Source organism: Neolamprologus multifasciatus, chromosome 23 (assembly GCF_963576455.1).
Source record: "Neolamprologus multifasciatus chromosome 23, fNeoMul1.2, whole genome shotgun sequence".
Classification (NCBI taxonomy): domain Eukaryota; kingdom Metazoa; phylum Chordata; class Actinopteri; order Cichliformes; family Cichlidae; genus Neolamprologus; species Neolamprologus multifasciatus.
In genome coordinates, this window is record NC_140460.1 from 14,181,471 (window position 1) to 14,205,295 (window position 23,825).

Sequence of the window (23,825 nt, forward strand, 5' to 3'; positions counted from 1 at the left end):
CCTGCTACTTTTGATTGTAATTTCCAGCAGTAAGGAAACAAGAGACATGATCATTAATCTCCTGCTGCTGAGAAAAGGAGAAAGAACCTGTGGCTGCATTCTCAGCACTAATGCATTTAATGCATTTAGTCACTAAAAAAGCTGACAAATACTGCTGGAAAGGATCATTGAAACTAAATGCTGTTCCAGCAATCTTTTTATAGGCGTCCAAATGTTTTTGGGTAGTGATTCAAAATAGCTTGAAGAAACCTGAAAAATGGGAAACAATAGCTGCTGCTGACAGTAAACCCTCTGCTCTGAAAGCAAACCAAAAGTCACGACTCTGTTCACAGAAAAAGTGAAAATCTGACCATTCGATCAGCTCAGCAGTTTGTACGTGTTCAGTGTTTCTAACCAAGGTAGCTTTCGAGTTCAAATCTTTAATTACTAACACATCTACAGTGGATTTATTGGCATCCCTTTTAAGTTTTAAGTGATTTTAATGTTAATATAATAAACTATACATGTGGTCATAGTCAGGGTTCCTTTTAATATGGCCATTTGTATGAGTGAAAATCCTGAAATATGTTTCTCTGAGTATGCTTAGTGTTATGGAAATTCCACACTTTATGATATCATAAATGAAACCTTCTGCTTGGACTTGAAATGACGATGATGATGATGATGGAAGGCAGGAAAGTGATGATATGACCTGCAGACACTCCCAGAACAGTATTTTAGCAGCATGAAGGATGTAGTTTCAAAGCAACTGGTGCAGAGGCATACTGTAGCGTGCAGTATGCCTGAAAAGAGAGGCACTACATTCAATCAATATACATATCATTCAGGAAAAAAACAGCTTCATATTCTGTACTGTGAAGAAGATTTCATCTTTTTCTTTTGATTGAATAAGGTAGCTTTGTGCAGCAGAGGATGAACTGGCCACCTACTTATATCATCTACCTAATTACTGGGCATTTTAAATGCATGTTAGCTGGGTCTAAGTTGTGACTATGCTAATCGCGTATCAGATTGTATTTATTCAAGTAATTTTCAGCATAAAGAAGCTGTGAGTTATTAAATTGTTTCAGTAATATTCATTGCGAGGGGAAAAGGTTGTATCATTTAAACATTTAAAGAACTCATTAAAAAGTGCAGTGTGCAGAAATTGCACTGTACTACTACTTTAGAAATATAAATGCTTTTTTTTAAAATAAATACACGCAGAAATAAATAATAAAACTGTTAAATATCTAAATATATCACATTTTAAAACAAATAAAATACAGGTAGAGATTAAAATGGGAGAATTAATGTCATGACATCTGATTACTTCTTGTGGGAATGCAGGCACCCTCAGTGCTCCTACGAGTAGCTAAAAACAACATGAATTTACTACAGCGACATAAAGTTTATGATGAGATGCCATTCCCGTGCCAGGCTGTGTGTGCTAAGGTTTCTAGAAGTTTTAGGAAAAGGAAGCAGCTTACTGGATATCAGGATTTATGGACCAGAAAGAAGAGAGAAATATTCCTAAGAGAGAGACACATGACTGTCCCTTCGTATTTTTTAGCTGTATGTTGTATGCAAATCAGTTTAGACCTTTATATATAGCTGTAGAAGAGTTTTTCTATTTACTGATGCAAATGCAGCAATGTGATCCTCGCAGCTTTAGGAAAACATGCCTGTCACTGCTTCTTTTTTTTTTTTAAGAACTGATGTATAAGGCTTGATGTGTCACCGACAACAACTACAGTACATTACCATACGCATGTAATCTGAGATAAGAAACTGTTGCTACTCCCTCCATTTTCTTCTCTCGTCCAGCTATGAACAAACTCCAGTACAGTACAGTGACAAGTTTTTGAAGAGGTTCTTCAGACTAGGACTCACATCGCAGAATAGGCCTGACAGGAAATGGGTGCTTTAGGTGCTGAGGACACTAGTGATAAACAGAGAACGTACGGGGGAGAGAGATGGTTGTTGGTGACTGTAGCGGTGGAGACGGGGCTCAGCAGGAGAAACGGGATAGAGACAAGGATCTATGTACATCATAGTCTTTGAGTTGCTCTCATGACATTTTTTAAAATGTCTTGTTTCACATCCTCATTTGTCCGGCTCGTCTTCTCGACAACTTTGACCTGAGAGATAGATGAGAAAATATCCATTAAAAATAGATTTTGTTTGCAGTTCGAATTTTTTTTCCACCTTGAGATTTTTTTGGACTTACCTGATAGTTCCAGCAAGGAGCGGGTTAAAAGCATACAGCCAGTCATGCATGTCTTTGTCATTTGTGGCTTGAAGCAATATTCCACGATGTTCTGTGCACACAGCAAATGTGTTTGGGGTCTGTGGAGAGAGCCACGAAAGCTTAATGCAGCAAGCTTAATGCAATGTTTTGAATGATTCTCACTCAACTTTCTACTCTCTACCCGTTTCCTTAACTTGCTATTTTTATTAAATTGAAAGTGCGCACCTTAACTTTCACTAACTGTGCGATGTGTGTAACTTAAACCTGTTGGGTTGATCTGACTTAAAGTGAAGTTCATTAAAAAATAACTTAATAAAACTGTTGATGGAGGAGTCTGGTTCACCAACCTTTAACATCGCCTGCTGGTCCTCGCTGTACTCCACCTGGGCAGAGGAGAGGTTGAGAATAGCTCGCTCCACTGCGTCTCTTTCCGTGTTGTAGATGTAGACGTACGGCCGTCGCACAACAACATAGCGCTTCACCCATCCATTGGTGAGCGGCTCCAGGAAATGCAAGTAACCCTTCTTCGACACGATGGGACTGAAAGATAAAGATGATATAATAGCATGTTTGGGTCTGAAGTAAAGCTCAAATAATAAAATGTTCTGAAATGACTTCTTCCTCCTCACCTGACTCGAATCTCCTGGATATCTGGGACAAACTTCTGGGTCTGAGGTTTAGTTTCAGAGGCTCCGTTGATGGACTTCTTGGCCTCTGCGTCCTGCTGTGCATCAGGACCGGAGCTAACCACACGAGAGCGAGGGACAGGGGGTCTGCAGTAAAAATAGAGAATATCTAAGCTAGCAACAAAGGAGCTCTCTGTGCCTTACAGGACCCAAATACTGTTAATACCAGAGAATTTCAAAATAATAGACCTATTTGCTGATTCTGTTTCTGATGATAAGCACATGAAACATGTCAGACACCTTAAAAGAGAGAGAGTTCAACTCTGTCAGCTCTATATCTCTGTCTTATTACATGTGGGTCTGGTATAAAAGCGGAAACCTTAAGGTCAAGAGTTTCTGGAACTACGACTTTATTTATTCATTTTAAATATATTTTTTTGTTTTTTCAGCAGGAGATATTAATACTTATTTTAGATGTCTTTGAGGAACATCTTGAGAGCACCCTGGAAGTGAACTGCAGCCAATGTCAACACTCTGCTCTGCAGACCGGCTCTGATAATTACTAACAACAACCATGTCAATCTGAGCACTGACCTGAGTCCAGCATTGCTGTAGCAGCCCTCAACAAGTGAAGGGCATGTAGAGGAGGGGGTGATTGTGTTAAGAGCAGAGATTGAAGTGGACTCTCTTAACGTTGTGATGGACATCTCAGAGATCTGTAATGAACACAGTCAAACGGATCCACAGCGGAGCAAATGTTAGGACTCAGACGACAAAAACAGAAATCTGATTTTCTGTGTGTGTGTGTGTGTTTAAACCCTTAAAGCCTGACCTTGCTTTCACTGGCGCTCACACACACATGGCTGTATTCTCTGTTGAAGGAGTGAGTGAGCAGCCGCAAACACTGTACGGAAAAAGGAGAGAGCTTTAAATGTCGGGTTGTATAACAAAATCACGTGTGACATGATAAGCACTACATTTCTGCTTGACAGGAATGTTTATATGAACAGAATCCATTACAATAAAGTCAAACCTGAAATAAATTATTGACAGGGTAAAGACGGCTGACCTTAGCAGCGAGCTCCCTCTGCCTCTCAGTGGTGATTTCGTTGCAGTTGACCTCCGGGTCCATCTCAGCGGGCTGAGGAGACTCATTCAGCTCATCGGTGACACAGGATTGAAGGGTCTCCTGGCCCATGAGCAGCGTGGACTCTAGTTTCTCCCTCAGAAGGAGGTAATGTTTGGTTTTTTCCACCTAGCAGAAAAACATCAGTCACTAACAGCAAACAATGCCCCCTGCCTGAAGTGGAAATTAGGAAGGAAAGCTGTTTATTTGATAAATTCCAGTCTGGTTTCCATCAGCAGTACAGAGCAGAGCCAAATCTTACATCTTGGAGGAGGCTGAGTTTCTCCAGCTCCCACTGGTGGTCCAGAATGAGGCTGTCACTACGTGGCCTCCACCCAGCCAGGTTCTCTTCCCCACGGACGTAGGCCACGGAGGTGTCCAGCACCCGCCTGCGTCTCCTTTGCATTCCTGGTGAGGGATGGGTGCAATGTTAGAAGTTCAGGACGAATGAGCTAAATGCAAAACTGTACCATTTCTTTCTTGCCTCTTACCAGGGCTTCCTGCATCTGCCTGGTGACACAGGCTGACCTCATAAACTCCAGTTACACGGTTTCTAAAAAAAACGGGAGCGAGAGGGCATTTAACATTTTATAGAACATCATCAGAGAGAACAAATTAGCTAAATGATGATTTTAAAGATTAAAATGCCTCACCCATCTGCAGCTCTTAGGCTACCAGTACCGAAAAGGTTACGGATTGATCGGGAAGCTGAGAGCTTTGTGTCCCTAGAGTAAAACACCATGCAGATATCTTTGGTAATAACTGCAGGCTGCGTGCAGTTCTCCATCTGCAATTCATAAAACAGGAGACATTTCCAACATTGTTCCTCTAGAGTAACTCACACGTCACCTCTGATCCTGTAAGAGCTATTTCTCCTTCTTATGAATGCAGGCAGTGTACAGTACCTCCAAGTAGGCTGAGAGGGTCATATAGATCTTCTCCCCGTATGGAGTGACTCGGTTTAGGAGCAGGGAGTTGTGCATTGAGCTATCCCAAGCAGCCTCAAATCGGAAGAAAGTTCTGAGGTGGTCCGATGAGACAAGAAGCCAAGAAACTAAATCAGCAGTCGAAACTCAAGTTCCTCTACTAAAACAACAGATTAGCTGCCAGAGCTTAACCCATGCTAAAGTTTACTCTGCAGATGTAAACATAAAAAACTGGATAAATCCCAAAATTAATCCCAAAATCCCATGATTTATAAACAGAAGCAAATCAATTTACTGATCCACTTGTGCAATATATAAACATTTTAGTAAATATTTCTCTAGTTTTCAATAAAACAAAAGCGTTTATATGATCATTTTGCATGCAACAAACAGACTGAGTTATGTTTGCTTTGTATAAAACATCACAGAAAAGCAAAGAGAGCAGAAATGAATATGAAAGGCAATGGAGGGATGAGGCACGAGCAGGTAAACATGAGGGACAGGTAGGGATGGGTACCGGTGTCCGGTGCCATCATGGCACCGGTTCTGACATAAACGGTAGTAACCAGACCGAAAAGCAGCGCACATTTCGGTGCTTTATTTCGGTGCTTTTTTTTCCTGAGCTGTGATACACTTTAGATTCTAGCCAATCATTTTACATTTCCGAGGATAGTAGGCGGGGCCAGGTGCGTACGTTCTTTTAGAGCAGAGCTACAGATTAAAATGCCCAAGACGAAGCGGTCAAAAGTCTGGCTGTACTTCACAGCAAAATATGCAAACTCAGCAGCCAAGTGCTTTAAGCTGATACTGTGACACTGTCAAAGGAGGTAACACCTCAAATCCGATGAAACACCTGGCGACATAGCGGTTTTTTTTAAAGCCGAGAAATGCGCCGTATTTGATAGCTTGCTGCAAGACCTCACACCGAGCACATCTACTGCGCGTGTGGTGCCTGTTAACGGACCCGGAGCCCTGCTAGTGTAGCAGAAATGATGACGGATATTGATGGCAGCAGCAGCCGTTCTTCTCTGCGTGAGTAGCTTAATGTTGTTCGTGTGTAATTTATGTTGAGTAGGCTAACCACGTTATTACATTAATGCATGTAAGGTGAACTAGCAAACATCATCATAGCTACATGCGGCTGTCTTCTTGTTTGATGGCAGATACTCCCTTCACCCTGGCCAAAAAGGCTAAAATGACCAAAGAAAAAGTGGAAAACAGTTAAACATGAGAGGTTTTTGGACAAAGTTTGTGTTTTTTCCATTGTTTAAGCACTGCTTCCAGCCAAGAGTGATACCATATATGCCCCATAGCTGCAGAAAAGGCTAACATTGTTATCTTTTTACAAAAAAACAGCTAAACATGAGAGGTTTTTGGACCAATTTTGTGTTCTCCATTCTTTAAGCACCGGTTTGAGCACCGTTTAAGCACCGGCACCGTTTCAAAAGTACCGGTTTGGCACCGGTATCGGATAAAACCTAAACGATACCCATCCCTAGGGACAGGGCAGTGAAATACCTATGGTCAACTCCCAGGGAAATGCTGTGAGACAGAGGAAATCAGCAAAAGAATAGACAGTGAGAGTCAGGAAGTATGTTGTGCTTATGTGCTTGTGTGGCTGGGATGCTGTTTGCCTTTTTTTCACACTGATAACTCATCAAAGCTCATCAGCGGAGAGGTTCTGTGAGGACGGCTGATTTACTGTACGTCAGAGAAGGTCAAATAACAGCATGGGACCATTCTTCAAGCACAACAATGCTGCTTTCTATTCCTCCGATGATTTACTCCGTACACTAATGTACACAATTTTTCCTCGTGTCCCTCGAGGGGAAATAATCACACACTGAAGTCACTTATTATTCTGGCCTGTAGCCCGGTGCTGCCTTAAATCTAAAAAAGATAATCCAAGCAAGAACTGTAAAAGGAAACTAATGTTTCTGTAAGCCATGAAAAGAGGCCGTACGGACTCTTCATGAGGTTCAGATGTTGGGCCCACTGGCCTTGGACTGAGGTGACCTTGTGGGAAAGTGAACAGAGTGTCACTGAGAAGAAAGCAAACATCTATGCGCAGAGCTCGCGTGAATAAAGGAGAGGTGACTTTTCTGTTGCCAGCAATTAGCAAGTTCATACAAATTCACACCTTCACACATGCACACTTTTTTCCCCAGTAGTAGAAACCTGTTCGCTTACACTACAACGAAGCAATTTCCTCCCTGCACCCCTCCAACATGTGCTTTTCTGCACTTTACTGCCTCCTAAAAATGTGGGAGCCAGCACTGAAGTCATGCTCCTGGCATAACATGTGAGGAACCATTTGTTTCTGGTGTTTGGCAGAGTTCCGCTGAGGTACGAGTAGGATTTAAAAATATTCACAACATTGCAGCAATTTTGTGTAAAGTGCTACTGGTGAGGTAATGGTTCACTGGAATACATTTTAATAGCCGCACTGGAGTATCGTGCCAGAGCGCGTACTGTAAATGATGTGATCCATATTGCAGCACTTGAGAAATAGTGGGCGAACAGTGTTCCTGTTAATATTCTGTAGCTTTGATGGGAAACACTCTGACTCTTGGGATTAGAGGTGACTAACAAAATCATATCCATGGATTCAAAATATTCCTTCACTGTAAAGGCCAAAAAAATGAACATAAGAAACAGTGTTGAGAGACAAAAGCAGAAAATAACCTCTTTTTAGCCTCTTTTAAATTATAGTTTGCCTTTGTAGAATTAGGCTATGTTTCTGTGATGGATTCCTACCACCCTCTACTGGTAACCAGTACAAATGCACCTTCTTCATAGTTTTACTTTACTGCCTTCTCAATGTAATCTGCAAATAAAGGAGCATTTGTAAACAAACAGGCTAAAGACAGAGTAAACATTCGTGTTCTAAAATCTGCCTCATCAGCTGAAGTGGAAACCGAGAGTTTGATACTGGCCCCACGACACCTCCAGCAGAGACACAGCCAAGGACAGTCCACGCGAAACAAAGCAGAGCCATGCAGATCCCGTCCGTCATCGGCCTGACAGAAGCTCAAACACACATCCAACACAGCCAGAGAAGCAAAGAGGCACAATTGAAATGCTGACAGCAATGACAGAGTCAGAGAGAAGGTAACAAAATCACGAAAGAGATGACAGGGTATGGAGGACGTTAGAAAGATGAGGCGTTCGTGTAACTTAAGAGCATGAAAACAGAGGCAAATAATATACCTAGGCATGTCCGAATCAAGAAACTGTCTGCAAAAGCAAAAAACAACATTCCGTTAGTGGACTGGAGGGAGAAAAATGTTAGCATCATATACTGTGATGTTAGTTTCTGACCACACTGGACCGCAGCTTGATCTGGCGCTTAGCCATTAAGCTTAAGTTTTGGCTACTGAGCCCATAGGGTTAAAGAAAGGCTGATCCAGCAGAGGTTAGAGGTTAGTACAGTATGGAGCTCTTGGTTGCTTTACATTAAAACGCAGTAAACCCAAATATGGACGATGCTGCTGCTGATGTTGTTAGATTTCTTGGCGATACGGGAAGCAAGAGAGATTAAGCAATGAGAAAAAAAAAGCAGGGTCAGGATGCGTTATAATCTTCAGGACTTTTTATGTGAGTAATTGCAATATTATCATTCATATTTCTTATATTGTAAATATACTTATGGAGTTTACTACTACATAAGAGTTACTACCATAAGATTTATACAAGGATGAGTGTTAAGTAATTTTAGATATTAATAAAGAAGCAAAAAAAAAAAGAGTTAATAATATCTTTTATGGCAGCAATTACTTGATTTATTAACCGAATGGTCCATCTACAAATCAATTGCTGTTTAATCCTAAATTCTCATCAGTTGTAAAAAAGAAACCTACTGCCCTCTACTGGTGGGATGCTAACATTAAGCTGTGCAAACTCGGGGCTTTTTACATTTCTCTGTTTTGCACTTCCTCGACTCCTCTCTCCTCCATCCTTCTGCCAGACACTCCACATTAAATCAGTCCTGAAGGATGTCTCAATTTGTAATTTGGAAGGAGGAGGAAGCACATACATTTATGTAATTTATGGAAGTCTTTTGAGCTTGAAAGGTATGTAAAAACCATAACAGGAGAAGTGATTACTACTTATTACAAAAAAAATGCATGATATCTCTACACTCTTCTCACAATGTGTACCACTATCAAATAATACCAGTGGCAGGCTGTAACAAAGCAATGGCCAGATACTGCTTCTGTACTACACTTTGAATTAAAATCACTTTAAAATGATGTCTCTGCAGCCTCTCATTCTGCTAAATGCATGTTGGCTCAACTCCTCTCTTACCTCCTTGGTTTGCATCTGTGATAAAATGCAAGAAAAGGAGGCAAGGAAATGATGCATAAAATGAGTGTCTGTACAAAAAGTTGCATGTATAAAAGTCAGAACATATTTTTCTGTTATACATTCACAACAGCTCATTCTAACCTCTTTCCTGTGAACTTTGTGTTAGTTATGCCATTATACATTAAGTGAACAATACACCTTCTCTGTTCTTCTGTTTTTCTTTATAAACTAGGCTCCAGTTGTACATCACACCCAGGAACATCATTTCCAGGGTCATTAGAAAAGTGAAGGTCAATCAGGTGATTTAATAAAATGATGAAATGCTGCATGTCAAATGAATGCCTCTGCACTGAGTAGAAAACAACAACAAAATAGTTAAAGGTGTGTTAGTGATTCTATATTTAAGTAAAGATATGCATGGCAGTGGAAAAGATAGAAGAGCATGCATTTCTATTTTATACTGATCTGTTTACACAGAGTAAAATTAAGGTGCACAGTTAATAAAAAACACTTTTTAAACCTACACTGGGGTCAGTGATGAGAGGATTTAAATGAGAGGTGATGAACACAGTGAGATGCAACATGTAGGTGCAATGAGACAACCAACAGCAGCATATATTAACACCAAGGAGGGTCGCGCAGCCAGCATGGAAGAGTGACTTCAGAGCTACTGGTGTGGTAAGTGTAGCTTTAAAGAGATTCTTAAATAACTCAAGGAAAGTGACTCTGGATCTGACCTGCTGTTGTCAGAAAGAGGGATCTACAGCATATTCATGCAGTTACAGTGATAACGATAAGAACACAAAGGGAATTTGCAGAATTTCCTTACATAACATTCAAGCTGTGACTCTGCTGCCATGCTTTTTACAACTTATATGCGTAGGGTGACCAGATCCCAGCAGATTAGATGTCATTAAAGATTTTGTGGGCTGTAAATTATTTCATAAATCTCACTTGTAATTGAAGAACAAATATGGTTTACTTTTTACGAGCACAAATGGAAGCAAAGGCTTGTTTTAATGGTCTTTACATACTTGTTTATTTCATTTGTCGTTTCCAGAAAGCATTAAAACTGTTAGCTTCTGTTTCAGCTGCTATTCTGTTTCCAAATCATTTTTAGGTTTTATGGTAAATTCATCCATAAATCAGCAAACTTATTTTCAAGCCACATATTCCCTGCAAGCATCTGTTGACTCTGGTAAACATGAGCTAATCGAAATGTGGGAGAACGGGTTAATAAAATGAAGTTTGAGAACACCTGGTCACCCCATATGTGCCATGCATTTGCCGTGTGTCGTGTTCCAGTGCAGGAGCTGCCGCAGCAGTAACGCACACTCTCAGATAAAACTCACAAACATCAGAACCGTAAAGTGGTTTCCAAATTCAGCTGAGCTGCCACATAATTCAAAAAGCTATAGGAACACAGTAGTTTGCAACTATTATGCTATTTAAATGAAAAATATTTGCTTCAAACATTAAGCATAGTACATACCTGTCATCGTGCAGGGGCCTGACATATCCAACAGATAAAATGTTGAGAGATAGAATATTAGGATCAATGATGGTCTCATCAGATTCGGGCGTGTTGCGCAGACGTCCTGGGAAAGCAGAAATGCCTCAGTAAGAACAGCTCATACAGACTATTGGTAAAATGTATTCAGCTTTAGAGAAACTGAACATCAGTCTTACCCACAACAAGCTCACGGACTTCCTTCCATTCTATGTCATTTCCAGATTCATGTACAATAGTAACGGTGATTCTCCTCTGGAGGCCCTGAAGAAGGAACAAGGATATAGTGAGAACACACAATATGCTTTTAAGACATTTTTCAAAGGTTGCACAGCGTGACACATCCACTGAACAGGCTGTCTACAATTACTAAGACCAAACTGGAGACGCTTTTGATGTGCGTCATTCGTGCTGCATCAATCTGGGTAGAATTGCATTTGCCCTCTCATAGCTCTGCTCTGAGACGGCAAATGTGAATGTCTTCAGGTATAAAAGATCCTTTGATGACAGTTGATTTGATTGCAACATATTTGCTCCCAGCCCTGACTAAGATACCTGGTGCAGAAGAAATGTGCCATGGCAGGGCATTCCTCCTCTGTGGTCCACTACTGCAGGGATGTAGCTGAATGACAGAAAAAAGCGAGTCTCAGAGATTTCTGTGGCCCAACAAATTCTCCCAATTTTCTGCTGACTCGGGATACTCACTCCCCGTTCGCCTCCAGCTCGCAGATCTCGAAGAAAACCATGAGGTCATATTTACAGTGACAGGGTCCTGCCTGTGGACGGGTCATGGCCGTCAGTTTGGTGGCAGGTACTGTGTTGAAAAAGATTAGAAAGAGGATTATACAAGAAGGCACAATAGGGGTAAACCTAGCACAGGCTAGCAGCTAACTGCAGGGAGAAAGGACCTACCCTACAAAGGAAAGAGAAACGGGAGAAGAAAGGAAATCAGTGATTCAGGGAAGGAGCACCCACTCAGTACTGTACAAGAAGCTTTTTTTCCTTTAGCACATTTTTGACCGCTCTGTGTAAAGAAATAAAAGTCTGAACCATCCTTTAGGTGAGAGAATGCATCTATATGTCTTTATAAAGCACTTTAACGTTCAGGTGACCAAGTGGGGATATTTACAATGCCAGACATCTTAATCTCTATAAAAGCTTGGTCGCCTGATGGATAATAGTAACATTTTGTACAGTAAGTCTATAATGTTAATAAGACTGACTAAGAGTTAAAGAAATCCTTTAATTTCCACTGGTGCCCAAAAGCAGTTCGGAGGTAAAGAAAAAAATCCATGCATCCCTTAAATTTGTCCCAAGCTGAAGCAGAAATCAATTTTCTAAGAATAAATACAGTACAATGTGATGCATACTTGTGGGAGTTACTATGTATTTTATATATTAAAGGTGCTTCAAGTGTCACTTTTAGAGATGCAATATAATTCTTAGCCAACAGAATAACTGAAATTACAATCTGGTGGATAACTAACACCAATATTGTTCAGGTTTTAGTTTTTAGCTGTTCATTTTATATGTTTTTAAAAATTTAGCCAGCTCAAAACTGATGTGACACTACAGATAGACATATACTGCTTTAAATATCTGTACTGTTACAGGTTAAAAGTAGGTGAGACAAATTTGTAGCCTGTAAAATGGTTGCCTTTTTGCTGCATTTAATTCTTCATCTGTTTGTTTCCTACCTCCTTGGATTGATTGCTTTCCTATTATAACATGTGAATTTATTCCCAGGGATTGATCTCAGGTGTGTTACATATGCATATGCACCACAATGTACATTATAGTTAACATTCCCATCGGAGAGAGTTTCATTCGTGGCAGACTAATATAGAAGAAAGGCACTGTGATCCAATCAAGAGGAGCTCAAAGAGGGAACTGCAAGGAGAATGCACCACATAACAGTGAACACACAGTACAAGAGAGCTAATCCAACTGCAGAATCCTGACACATGAAAACTCCCCTTTTATATCGATTAACTTGAGTTTTACTACACAGCAAGTAGCAACTAGTAACTGACACTGAATATTTGTGTTAGTGCTTCATCTACAAGGCGACTCAGTCACAAAACCCTAGAGCTGGAAGAGATACTTTTAGTGCTTTTAAAATGCACTTGGCTCATTTAAGTCACACCAAGAAAAACACTCGATATAAAAAAGGGTTTCCAGTTGCAGGATTCTCTTGGATCTGACCAATCAGTGACCAACCCGGCTTCTGAGCTTTAATAACTGAACAGATAGAGATGGGTGGAGCTGGCAGCTGAGCTTGCTCGTTTCCTTCCAGCAGGAAGGAAGCAGCTAAGCCAGCGGCAGACAGAGCGTGGCCTGACAGCGAATCCACCAGTGACCCATTGAAAACATCTGGGACCAAGTATCGGATGAGCTCCAGCGATTTCTCCCGGTCCGGCGAGGCGTCAGGATCCACTGCTCGCACCCAACAACATGAAGCTGAGATGATACAACTTGCAAGCAGACGAGTACAACAGCAATGCAACAAAAATAAATGATAAGACACGAGCAGAGCATCTTATTTACCTGGTTTGGAGAGAGGCATCACTCGTGGAAACTGTCTCCTGCAGGGGCGTAGTGGACTGGGTGTCACAACACACAGTTACGTATGAATATAAAGAATTGCAAGCACATTCATCATAGTATGCGTATAAATGCAGTAAATGCTATAAGCAAACACAGTACCTCATGACATCTTTACAAAGAGGAAGAAAAGGCTGCTTCTGGTAGTGGCCAAAGACTTCAAACACAATTGGCTGAGTCTTGATGTAGTCCACGAATGACCTAGTAACCTCAACAGCAATCTGCAAAAACAAAAAACAATCCATTTTAGTGCTTAACCTATTAAATACAGAACAATGCATAAAGCTGTGCAGGACACGAGCCGACTCTTCTTACGTTCTGCACATGGTAGAAGCCGAGAGGAGGGCCGCGGCCTGTGTTTTTTAGAGGTTCAGTGGAGAAGGCCTCATCATGGCGGTGGATGAAGCTAAAGACAAAGTAATCAATGCAAGGTTTGTATGTAAAACAGTAAAAAGAACACCAACGATCACAAATCTCCAGCGGAAATATTGGGAAGAGCAATTTACTTGAACTGGCAGAAGATGTCGGCATATTCCGCAGAGATGCTGGAGGCCTGCAGGACAGTCACTCTGAAGGTAAAAATATTACCGATCCTGAGATGTTCCAGAGTTGTATCGAGTGCTCCATCCAGACCAGCCTTCAGTGGATTCTCCACCTCATCTGATCCAGCTGCAAGGAACCACAAAAAAGAAAAAGGAAAAAAGAAAAATAAACGCAGGTTGGAAATTCTCGTTGAGGACTAGACATCCATGAATGTTCTTTCCTAACCTAAATCTGGTTGGTGGGCGTGACCTTCATGTTTAATTTTTAAAGATTAAGCTTTATTATTCTAGGATATTGGACAACCTAAAGGTTTCCCAGTAACAAGGGTCTTGACTTTTCAGTCTTGATATGCTAGTTTTTTGATCTAAGGGCCATGAATAAATCATCAATCTACTTAGAGTGATCTATTTTATTGATCAAGAAATTCAGACACTGTTAATTCTACACTTTGACTTTGGTAAGTACTACATACATGTACGTGAGGTGAAAGACACTGCAAGATTGTATAACACTGTATGGATGTTATATAAATCCCTGCTGTTTAAAAAGGCCTCTCCTTTTACTCCTTTGTGTGTTTTTATTAGATTTAGTGGGTGTTTTTGCTTTTTTGGTTGTTTTTTTGCATCTTTTTTATTTGTAAAATGTCTGGCGCAGAATACTTTACAGCATCATTCTGACCATTAGATGATCTCATTAGTGTTAATAAAAAAAGAGCAAGAAGCATCTGGGTTCAAATCTCCTGGTTGTCTGAGGGGAGGTCGGTGAGGACTTCAACAACTTTTAGATTTCAACCACATTTAGTAGTAAATGTTCTTTAGGAGTAAAGAAATGTGTTTTCAATGACTTCAAAAGACAAGTTTTTCACCTTTTTACTCATCAACAGATCTCAGTGATGTTTAGACACTTCTTTTTAATGTTTTTGTTGGGTAGATTGCATTCCAGGTAGATGCTGAGCCGACTGTCAATAAATTCTACTGGAACAGACCAGGAATGGACTGGAGTTACCAAGAAATTGGAGACAAGCATTTGGGCTAATTTATACATCTTCCACATGAGCCACCGTTTGCCATTGTCTGCCCTCCAAATCCAAGCCTATCTAACATGATTTCTTTTAAAGTCTTTCCTGTGAATTTTCAGTCTGCTGAGCCAAAAAGGAGTCCACACACAGACATACACACACATACAGACACAAGCAAACACGCAGAACATGTGTCCATTCACTCGTAAAATACGATTACACGCACATGTGTTGTTGTTGACTTCATCAGCTGACGGCCCCATCTCTGCGTTCTGCCCTTCTCCCTCCACGATCCGAAGCTCCTCCTGAGAAATCCCAGTGCGGGACAGTCCTACAGAGCAGGACTCTGACTGGAACTACAGGAGCACAGCAGAGTGGTGAACAGTCCTCAGATTTTTAAACAGTTACATAATTTACTCCTTTAGTTGTCTACAAAAACATTTTTCACTTATTGTATATGATAACGAGGGCTTTATTTTGCATTTTCCACTTCATTTGAGCGCCACTATTGCATTCATTGTAGAGAAATAACACATTTCTAAACATAGTCACATATTTCAGATGTAGTTGGAATTCTCTCAAAGGCAATTTTAATGATGGGTATGGGTAATTTCTTGGTAATTTCTTCATAAAATAAGCGTATAAAAGGTCTGAAGATGATTCAGAGTTTGGCCCTTGTACTTGGAGGATGTTTCTATAAATACAGAAAACGCATCAAAGGAAACTTAAATGGTAAAAGAAGTTCTTCTAAAATTAAAAAAAAAACAAAATACATCTATCAGTTGGAGAGAAGGCAGGAATATTAGCAAAAGTAACAGTTTGGTGCCATCTGAGTGAAGTAAACGTGTACACTGGTGACACAGTGGTGTATGATGGCAGGATCCTTTCTTTACATTCGAGATAAGTGATTGGTCAAAGCCACTGACCAGCATGTTTGTATGACCAGAAAACCCTAAATCTATTGAGAGGGTACATCGAGTTCTACAAAAATGTTACAAATGTAAGACCTTAGAACAGCGTGTAATTCAACTCACCTAAAATCACAAAAATTGTGACGGCAACAGTATATAGAAGTAAATCCCACACTGTGAAAACTAACTGTAATAACTATAGTGTGTTTTTCACTACCTTTTCATACTGCTGATCCTCAAAGGAGATTTTGGCAGTGCCCGACTGCCTCACTCCGGAGCCGTAGTCGGGAGCCTCCTCATCAGCTGGAGGGAAACACAGAGAACCTTCACCTCACTCCCTCCAGAAATCACACACAGCTTGTCCCGTCAATCGCTTCAACGATCGTGAGTCTGAGGATTTGAGCCTTACCTGATATGGCCTGTACTGCCACCCTAAGGAAGCCCTTTACCTCTCCCTTCTCACTGACAATGGCCACGCGATGGACGAGCGGAACCGGGTACAGCAGATTACTCAGATAAACAAAAGCCCTGCACGGGAAGCCAAAGAGAGAAATAAAAGGAAAAAAAAAAGCATTAACAAGAACCAGACCAAGGAGACGTGCCACATTTGATAAAAATCACTGGACTGGACAACAGAACACAGAACTGCAAAGCAACCAAACAGAAGCTGGGACTGCTCTTGCGATGGCCATGGCTGCCCTTTACTATTGCTTTGGAGTGGGCTTATCCTTATCATCCAATAATGACAATATAATCAGGTCAATAATGGGTCACATGCAATAACCCTAAACTTTTGGGTTGTACTGATGAAGGATAGTGAGGCTAAGGAGCATGTAAAGGCTAAACTTTCAATTCTTTTTATTAACTTTAAAAATTAGAACCCAGCTCAAGACTTTGCTGGATAGCAGATGTTTTCGTCGTAAGCAATGAATTCATTTTAATGCATTGCTTTATGATCACATGCCATCATGACAATGACTCTATATAATGTATAAAGCCAAACTGAGAACTTAAAGCACTTTGCTACAGACTATGTTTCTTTGAGAATAGAAATTTGGGAAGAGCTGCATTAGAAATGCTTTTCTTAAAAATAATAGAATAACTGATCCACATTTTTCACAAGCCAATAGGGATAGACATTTAAGGGTGGACAGCGTAAAAAAGGACAGGCTTATGACAAGATTGGTGAGGTGCAAATAAGGCATGCTCAGGACAAAAAAGGTGAACAAAAATGCTTTCAACTTTTTGACTCAAAAGGAATCAAAAGCAAATGGAACAGAAATCATCATACGGAACATGGCTCAGCTTGAATCAAAACTGCCAACAGCTTCATAGACTGTATGCTACATCAAAAACCAACGAATGACACCAGAAATCAAAGTGCACCTCCTGGGCCGGAGTGGTAATTTGTACAAAATAGGGGTACGAGTTCATCATCAGACGTATTCACGTAAAAATCGACAAAAAAAAAAAAAAGGTCAAAATGAAAAGACTTGTGCTCTGGCATGCCTAAGAGAGACAGCTGCTGCAGAAACCAGCTCTTTCATCTTGAGATTTTGAGTCTTTGTTCGAACACCACTTAGCTCAAAAATTTTCAGATTCTTTCAACTGTATTCAGGTTTCACAGCATGGTGAGAACATTTCACTGTTTCTTCCTCTTACTATGCACATCAGACCTCTATCTACTTCTTGAGATGCGTCAGTGCTTTGGGGAGTCAAAAGCCCTTTTTCTTTTTTATAAGCCACTACTTTGATTTGACATACACCTCAAACAGCCGTTCAGCGTCAGCACTGCATAGAAACAAGAAGCATAAATGGACCTACTCTGGACTGAATTTAGGAAGAATTTAAGTAAGAGTGAGACGCATCGAGCCACTGTATACCCCCACTCCAAAAGCAAAGAAAAATAAGCCTTTGGTTGAAAGAGAGATTAAAGATAAAAAGGAAAAGTCCAGAAATGTCTACTCCAGTGTCCGCATAGTGTGGTACTCAACATTTTCAGCTCAAGATTTAGAGATTCTGTGACAGCTAAGGCAAGACACTAAAGGGTCTGGTTTGACTTTGAGCAGTAAGCAAGTGTTTAAGGAAATCAGTAAAAGGAAATACCACAATTAAAAAAAATGTAGGAAAAGTTGTTTTCCAAATTTCGGTTGCAGCTTTCCAACTGAAATGCTTCATGCCAGTGTTAACACTGAACCAGCAGATCTCTGAGGTGGACAGTAATTTGGAGAAGACCAAAGAGCAACATAATTCAGGTGCACTTATTTAGTGACTTCATCTATAAAAATCTGACTTCAGTTTGATTAATTTCCCCTTCAAGGTCATCTCCTTGTGTAACCTTAGAGTGCTGGCAGTGTAGCTTCTATTTGAATCACTCTTTGGATGGCTGATGGATGACCACTTTCACCTGAAGATTTGCCATGGACTTTATGAAAATTAGGTCACTACGTTCATGTTCAGGATTATCCTTAATAAAGAGAGCTGGATCTCTATCTACAACCCAAAGACCAAAGAGCTTTTTTCAGTGGAAGAGTGTCCAAGAACTAAGTCAGTGTCCTGGATTAGGAGATGCTGCAGGGCTGAAAACATGAGCCAGCATCCAAGGGCCAAACCTGCAGTTCCACTAGTGACCACTTATCCTGATTCCAAAAGCAAGTCAATCCCTACAGACTCCCATGTTAAAAGGCTACTTCAGAGCCTTTTTAATGTTGACCTCTGTGATAAAGACCATCCAATAAATTTCTGTACTAATTTTAATGAATTCAAGCATTACAACCTCCGATATGATCACTATGGGGTCCAAATAAACAACAACATGGCAGCCGCCAAAATGCAAATAATGTAGCTTCAAAATGTCAAATTCACAAAGTACACCAGCTACAGTGCACTGACTGGCAATGTCAGTTTTACTTAAGTTTTACTTTAACATCCAGTGGCATCTGAGAACAAGCTGAACTGTGGTTTTGGGCCAAATAAAGACAGTCTTGGTCATATAAACACTGCTGTCATGCTGGAAGCTATCCAGAGGTGCACAAAGAGATAACCTTACAGGGGTGTTTGGCAAAAATCAACTTAGGTATGCTTTGCTTTTTAATTTTTATGGAGAGAGTCACTTTAAGATCACACCCCATGTTTGCCACATAAAATAACAAAGCACACTATGGTTATATTTTGTGTATTTATGCATACCCAGCCCACAACTCAAGGAGGGCTATGTGAAGATATACACACTATTATTCACTGCATTTCCAAGAATACTATTCCATCTACCCTGATGTTTGCCAAGGGAAAGGGACCCTGCATCTCAGCGTGAAAGAGCTAGTTTCCTCCATCAGCATGCTCCTGAAACCTCACCAACCTTCCCACTACACTGAATAATGGTGAGCGGTCGTAAAAGGGATCCAGGCCTTCGCTGGAGCCTCGGCAGAGCTCTCTCTCATCATCATCATCATCATCATCATCATCCTCTACCCCGAGCTCGGAGCTCGGGTCGTCCAAAAAGATATCATCGTCCAGGTCGTCCAAATCCTCCAACTCCTCCTCCTCCCCGCGACCCTCCCGCTGCGAGTCAGCCAGCTCAGTAATTTCAGAGGTGGAAAGGGTCGGGGATGGGGTGGGGTCACTCATGCGCTCGCTCATGCATGTGTTGAAAATGGGATTTCTGGTGCAGCCAGAGACATGGGAACTAGGTTAGTACAGTTAGAGAGAAGGGACGCACTGATCCACAGGAGAAAACCTTCTTCCCTCTGAGAGAAACAGCTTTTATTGTTTGTTTCAGTGTTGAGCAAAGAGCAGAGAAAGAGAAGACAGATGGGAGACTGCAGAAAGCTACAAATGTTGTGCTGATCGTGGGCTATAGATAGACACATTTTTAACTTTAGGCATGTCAAAAACAAGTATTATTTCACCTACACAGGTATTCACTGTAATTTGCCCAGTCCTCATGCGCAGATTTAACCGCACATGTAAGTTTCTGCTTGGTGAGTATCAGGGGAATTCAAATTTACTGTTTTAAGTACAGATTTTTACACATGCGTATAAAAAGAAGAGGCTAAGATGAATAAAATGTAGAGAAGGCAATTCAAGGAATGCGCACTCTTGCAGGTAACTGTAATCTAAACTGTTAAAAAAAGTGAGCAGGGGAAGGAACCAAAGTTAATCATGCCAAGTGAGTCAATCATCAAAGGAGCTCTGTCCCATGATTGATCACTTTTTAAGGGATCACATGCAAAGAACCTCCTTAAATGACAGCTTCAGTGCTATAGACCGGGGGAGTCTAACTCCAGTCCTCAAGGGCCAGTGTCCAGGTTTTTGATGTGTCCTTTATCCAGCACAGCTGATTTAAATGGCTAAATTACTTTCTCAACATGTCTTGAAGTTCTCCAGAGGCTGATAATGAACTAATCATTTGATTCAGGTGTGTTGACCCAGGGTGATATCTAAAACCTGCAGGACACCAGCCACTGAGCCCTGCAGTGCCCCCACTCCTGCTGTAGACAGTGCTGTTTGACACCATATTTGCTCACAAAATGAATTCTGGTGACCAACCTGTTAACAGGCACTTGTTACAGTTGGATTTACTCCCAGCAATCACTGGATTACTGTAATGGTACACTATATGCTGCAACTGAGCTTTGGCAGTGAATATTTATGTGTGTGAAATAAGATCATTTGCTCACGGGCTTGCTTAATTGCATCTAAAGGTAATGACAGAAATTAAACGTCATACAGATTTCATTTGAAAATGGCTAGTCACTTTGAGTTATCACATCAGCCACATATGTACAAAGTGAGCCTGTATTCAGTTATGTATTAATTCAACCCATCAGTTCTCGACAGCAGCTACATTTTTTAAACAGCAAGTGTAAAGGTTGTAGTATAAAATAGCAGTAAACTATTAAAACTAAAGCATTGAAAACATCAAATGTTGTGCATCTGGATAAATATACACCTGCTTTCACCTTTATAATATGGACAGACAGATTGAAAACCTGAAAAAGAACAGCTCAAGGGCACAGTTTCCAATGTTTCCATGTCTTGCAGGAGCTGAATAACATTAAAGGCTGGAGTGAGACGCTTAATATTACATAACAGGTGCAAGTGAGAGAGCGAGAGCGAGAGAGAGACACTGGGAGGCCATGTGCCAAGGTGGAAGAGAAAGAAACAGCAGGTTTTGAGTAGGAGGGCTGACGAAATGTTTTTCTTAAATCTTGCATAGATGATTTTCCCATTGATGTAGAAAGCTCTGTCATTAGCTGGAATGTATCGTTATCAAATGTATTAATCGCTACACTGTTATTTCAGTTTGTACTGGCAGGTTTTGTAGTGGCTGAAATACAAAGTTTGACAAGTAGGGACACCAGACTGAATGAACTGCAGATAATTAATGCAGGTGTCCCTGTCATTTTGGAGTACACTCCACACACAGTAAAGCCGCATTTCCAACCCAAGTGCCTGGAACTTTAACTCTCAGGAACGACGTCCTGCAAGTGGAAAAGTGGACAGCAGCCTCCCTATATCCTAAATTTCTGATAGCTATGGCTAATACTGGTCTTTTTGGCCTCTGTATTTCTCATTCCTGTCCCGACGTGTTGGACTCAGTATTTACCTGCCAACCAGGCGGAACCAGGGGAAGCGATCGTAAAAGGGGTCACCTCCCGTCATCACATTTTCACAGTCCTCCACAGTACTGTTGGGCACATCAGCAGCACGATCATACATTTCTCTCATCAGATCTAGCCTCTGCCTGCAGAAAGCACCAACAATGAAGAGATAAAAAAGACACAGAGCAGGGTGTTAATGAGAAAAAGTAAACAGCTTGGAAGAAATAAAATAGCACTGAGGAAGACACTGAAGCATGGCTCTTTTTTTTATTGCTGTTCGATATTAGGTTGGTAGATACTTTTAATTTGGAAGTGCAATTATTGAAGCAAATGTTTGCAATAAAAGAAACTGACTTACAAACTGAAGAGCACTAAAACAAGAGTTTCAGTGCGACACCTAATGAATTTTTGATTACCAAGATAAGTTTAAGATTTTGTTCATCAAAGACTTGCGTGCATGTTCAGCCACCTTAGTTTTTCTAATGTCCAATAGTGAGTTGCTCCATTCTTCTGATCTTGCACCTCCACCGCCACGATAGTACGTGGGAATTGTCGCTTCTCTCTGTCTTTAGTTGCCTCTGGGGGCAACAGGTCAGGAGGCAGGGGTGAGTAGAGAGTGTCTGTCAGCAACACAAACTGGAACTGCACCTGCAGGGGAAGAACGAGTATGCTCAAAGAGCCGTTTCACAGCGTAGACCTGTGGATATATTCATCAGTCTAAATGACATTTCTAACCTTCTTCTTAAGTTCGACACTGATCGCATTAGCCTCCTTCAGGAAGATGGCATTTCCCCATAAGAGATCACGCAGCGAGGTGAACTGGTAGCATCGCCATTTACGGAAACTCCACACAGCCAGCTCTCTTTCCCTCTCCGTCCACTGCACTGTAGGCCAGAAAGAGGACTCGATGAAGGTATGATTATCCCCAATATAGATTTATAAATGTGTCTTAGTATTAATTGTTTTTACCTTCTTCTTCTGGTTCCTCCTCTTCTTCAGGGCCTTCTGGGTTATAACGGTCCACTTGCTTCTGAAGAGCCTCCAGCTTGCTTTCATAATCCTAATAATTTATAATTAAAGTTTTAAATACATGAACAAGCCATTCAGGTTGAATTAATCACTAATTTCACTAATGACTAGTGAAATGAAAGGCCCCAAAAGACTGCATTTAGAATTAAAGTGCGGAAAAATGTGTCGCGGCATACAACTGTGCATATAAATACTGTCAAATACACATCCATGTGAATTAAAAATACTTTATGATATTATGCTGCAGATCCTGCCAGATAAAATTCTCCCACAGACTGTGGATTCTCCTCGTGCCACAGAGAATCAGAAATGAAATGCTGTATCTTGTGGGTTGTCAGATCTGCTGATTAAATCTTGTTTTGTTTTTTTTGTTTTTTTTTAAAATATGTGTCTGTTATGTAATCCCAGGTATCGGTTCTCCTTTCTCCTATTTGGGAGTTGCAAAATTGCCTAAAAATTCCAGTAAGATGAACTTTGCTTCACATTTGATCTGAAAACACCATCATAATTTTTTTATTTGGTATTTTCTGTAAATTCGCTCACTGATAGTACAGTTTATATAATGTAAACAGTAGATACCAATACTGAAATATAGAAACTGCAGCTACATCTGTGTGTAAGACAGTTAAGATAGATTTTTGTTGGTTTTACTTTAATGATTACTGCTGATAGCAGTCAAAGCTGAACTCTCATTACCATACCAGTCTTTGCTGCTCTAGAAGGTTGCTGGCCTCCTCTCTTTCTTTGCGATACTGATCTTCCAGCTCCTGCAGCCTGAGGACAAAAAAACAAAGTGAACAAAAAAGACTTGATGTAGGTGGGTAATGCCCTACCTCACTGTGTGTTTTTAAGCCATTGATACTGAGAAAGAAGCCTCAGGCTTGGGTAAAGTGGCAACTTCGGTCACTGCTTCAGACAGGACCACAAAAGCAAATTCTCACTCCATCTGTAGTCATCTACATTAGAGAAATGGAAGTTATGTCCTGACTTCTCCACCTTTCCTGGATGCAGGACCCCAGCACAGAAAAGATCAGACTTTAATGACAGTAGATATATATGACTTTGATTTGAGCATGAAAATGAGGAACTGGATTAGAGGTGGGTTACAAAGCAGCCAGTAGCAAGCTATATAGATTATGCACACCATGTAAGAGTCCATGGTTACACTGTTTTTAACCTCACTGCTTTATCTGATGCTTTTTCTCTAATACATGAAGACTGGCTCATAAATTGCTCAGAAGTCTCAGACTCAGAAAATATTAAAAAGTAACTGAATGCAGTTTTAGAAATAGCTGCGGGTCTCTGGAGTGGTACCCTCGAAGACTGTTAAATTAAGACACAAGCTTAACTGCTGAGCCCAAATTAGAACAAAGTCCAAAAGAAAAAAAAGA

At 40.7% G+C, this 23,825-nt stretch overlaps 1 protein-coding gene across 17 annotated transcripts in view; it reads right to left on the minus strand.

Moving 5' to 3' along the window:
• Positions 1 to 1,674: 1,674 nt before the first annotated feature.
• kif1aa (kinesin family member 1Aa) overlaps positions 1,675 to 23,825 on the minus strand; it is a 49,471-nt gene continuing 27,320 nt past the window's right edge. For 3 of the 17 annotated variants that reach the window (XM_085150909.1, XM_085150903.1, XM_085150908.1), the window contains 28 exons: positions 23,136 to 23,208; positions 22,375 to 22,465; positions 22,141 to 22,289; positions 21,875 to 22,053; positions 21,411 to 21,548; positions 16,212 to 16,330; positions 16,020 to 16,105; positions 15,112 to 15,247; positions 13,837 to 13,999; positions 13,646 to 13,736; positions 13,433 to 13,551; positions 13,274 to 13,329; positions 11,432 to 11,540; positions 11,282 to 11,348; positions 10,906 to 10,990; positions 10,709 to 10,814; positions 6,427 to 6,450; positions 4,888 to 5,002; positions 4,636 to 4,769; positions 4,474 to 4,535; positions 4,245 to 4,390; positions 3,926 to 4,111; positions 3,689 to 3,760; positions 3,451 to 3,572; positions 2,860 to 3,003; positions 2,578 to 2,770; positions 2,210 to 2,328; positions 1,675 to 2,120 (listed from right to left, as the gene is read on the minus strand). In XM_085150909.1, coding sequence (XP_085007035.1) covers positions 2,078 to 2,120; positions 2,210 to 2,328; positions 2,578 to 2,770; positions 2,860 to 3,003; positions 3,451 to 3,572; positions 3,689 to 3,760; positions 3,926 to 4,111; positions 4,245 to 4,390; positions 4,474 to 4,535; positions 4,636 to 4,769; positions 4,888 to 5,002; positions 6,427 to 6,450; positions 10,709 to 10,814; positions 10,906 to 10,990; positions 11,282 to 11,348; positions 11,432 to 11,540; positions 13,274 to 13,329; positions 13,433 to 13,551; positions 13,646 to 13,736; positions 13,837 to 13,999; positions 15,112 to 15,247; positions 16,020 to 16,105; positions 16,212 to 16,330; positions 21,411 to 21,548; positions 21,875 to 22,053; positions 22,141 to 22,289; positions 22,375 to 22,465; positions 23,136 to 23,208 — 3,127 coding nt within the window. In that variant the 3' untranslated portion in view covers positions 1,675 to 2,077. Of the gene's footprint in view, positions 2,121 to 2,209; positions 2,329 to 2,577; positions 2,771 to 2,859; positions 3,004 to 3,450; positions 3,573 to 3,688; positions 3,761 to 3,925; positions 4,112 to 4,244; positions 4,391 to 4,473; positions 4,536 to 4,635; positions 4,770 to 4,887; positions 5,003 to 6,426; positions 6,451 to 8,118; positions 8,146 to 9,216; positions 9,232 to 10,708; positions 10,815 to 10,905; positions 10,991 to 11,281; positions 11,349 to 11,431; positions 11,541 to 12,946; positions 13,187 to 13,273; positions 13,330 to 13,432; positions 13,552 to 13,645; positions 13,737 to 13,836; positions 14,000 to 15,111; positions 15,248 to 16,019; positions 16,127 to 16,211; positions 16,331 to 19,160; positions 19,464 to 21,410; positions 21,549 to 21,874; positions 22,054 to 22,140; positions 22,290 to 22,374; positions 22,466 to 23,135; positions 23,209 to 23,825 lie in introns of all 17 variants that reach the window. The other 14 variants (XM_085150900.1, XM_085150896.1, XM_085150904.1 and 11 more) reach the window with 12 other exon arrangements.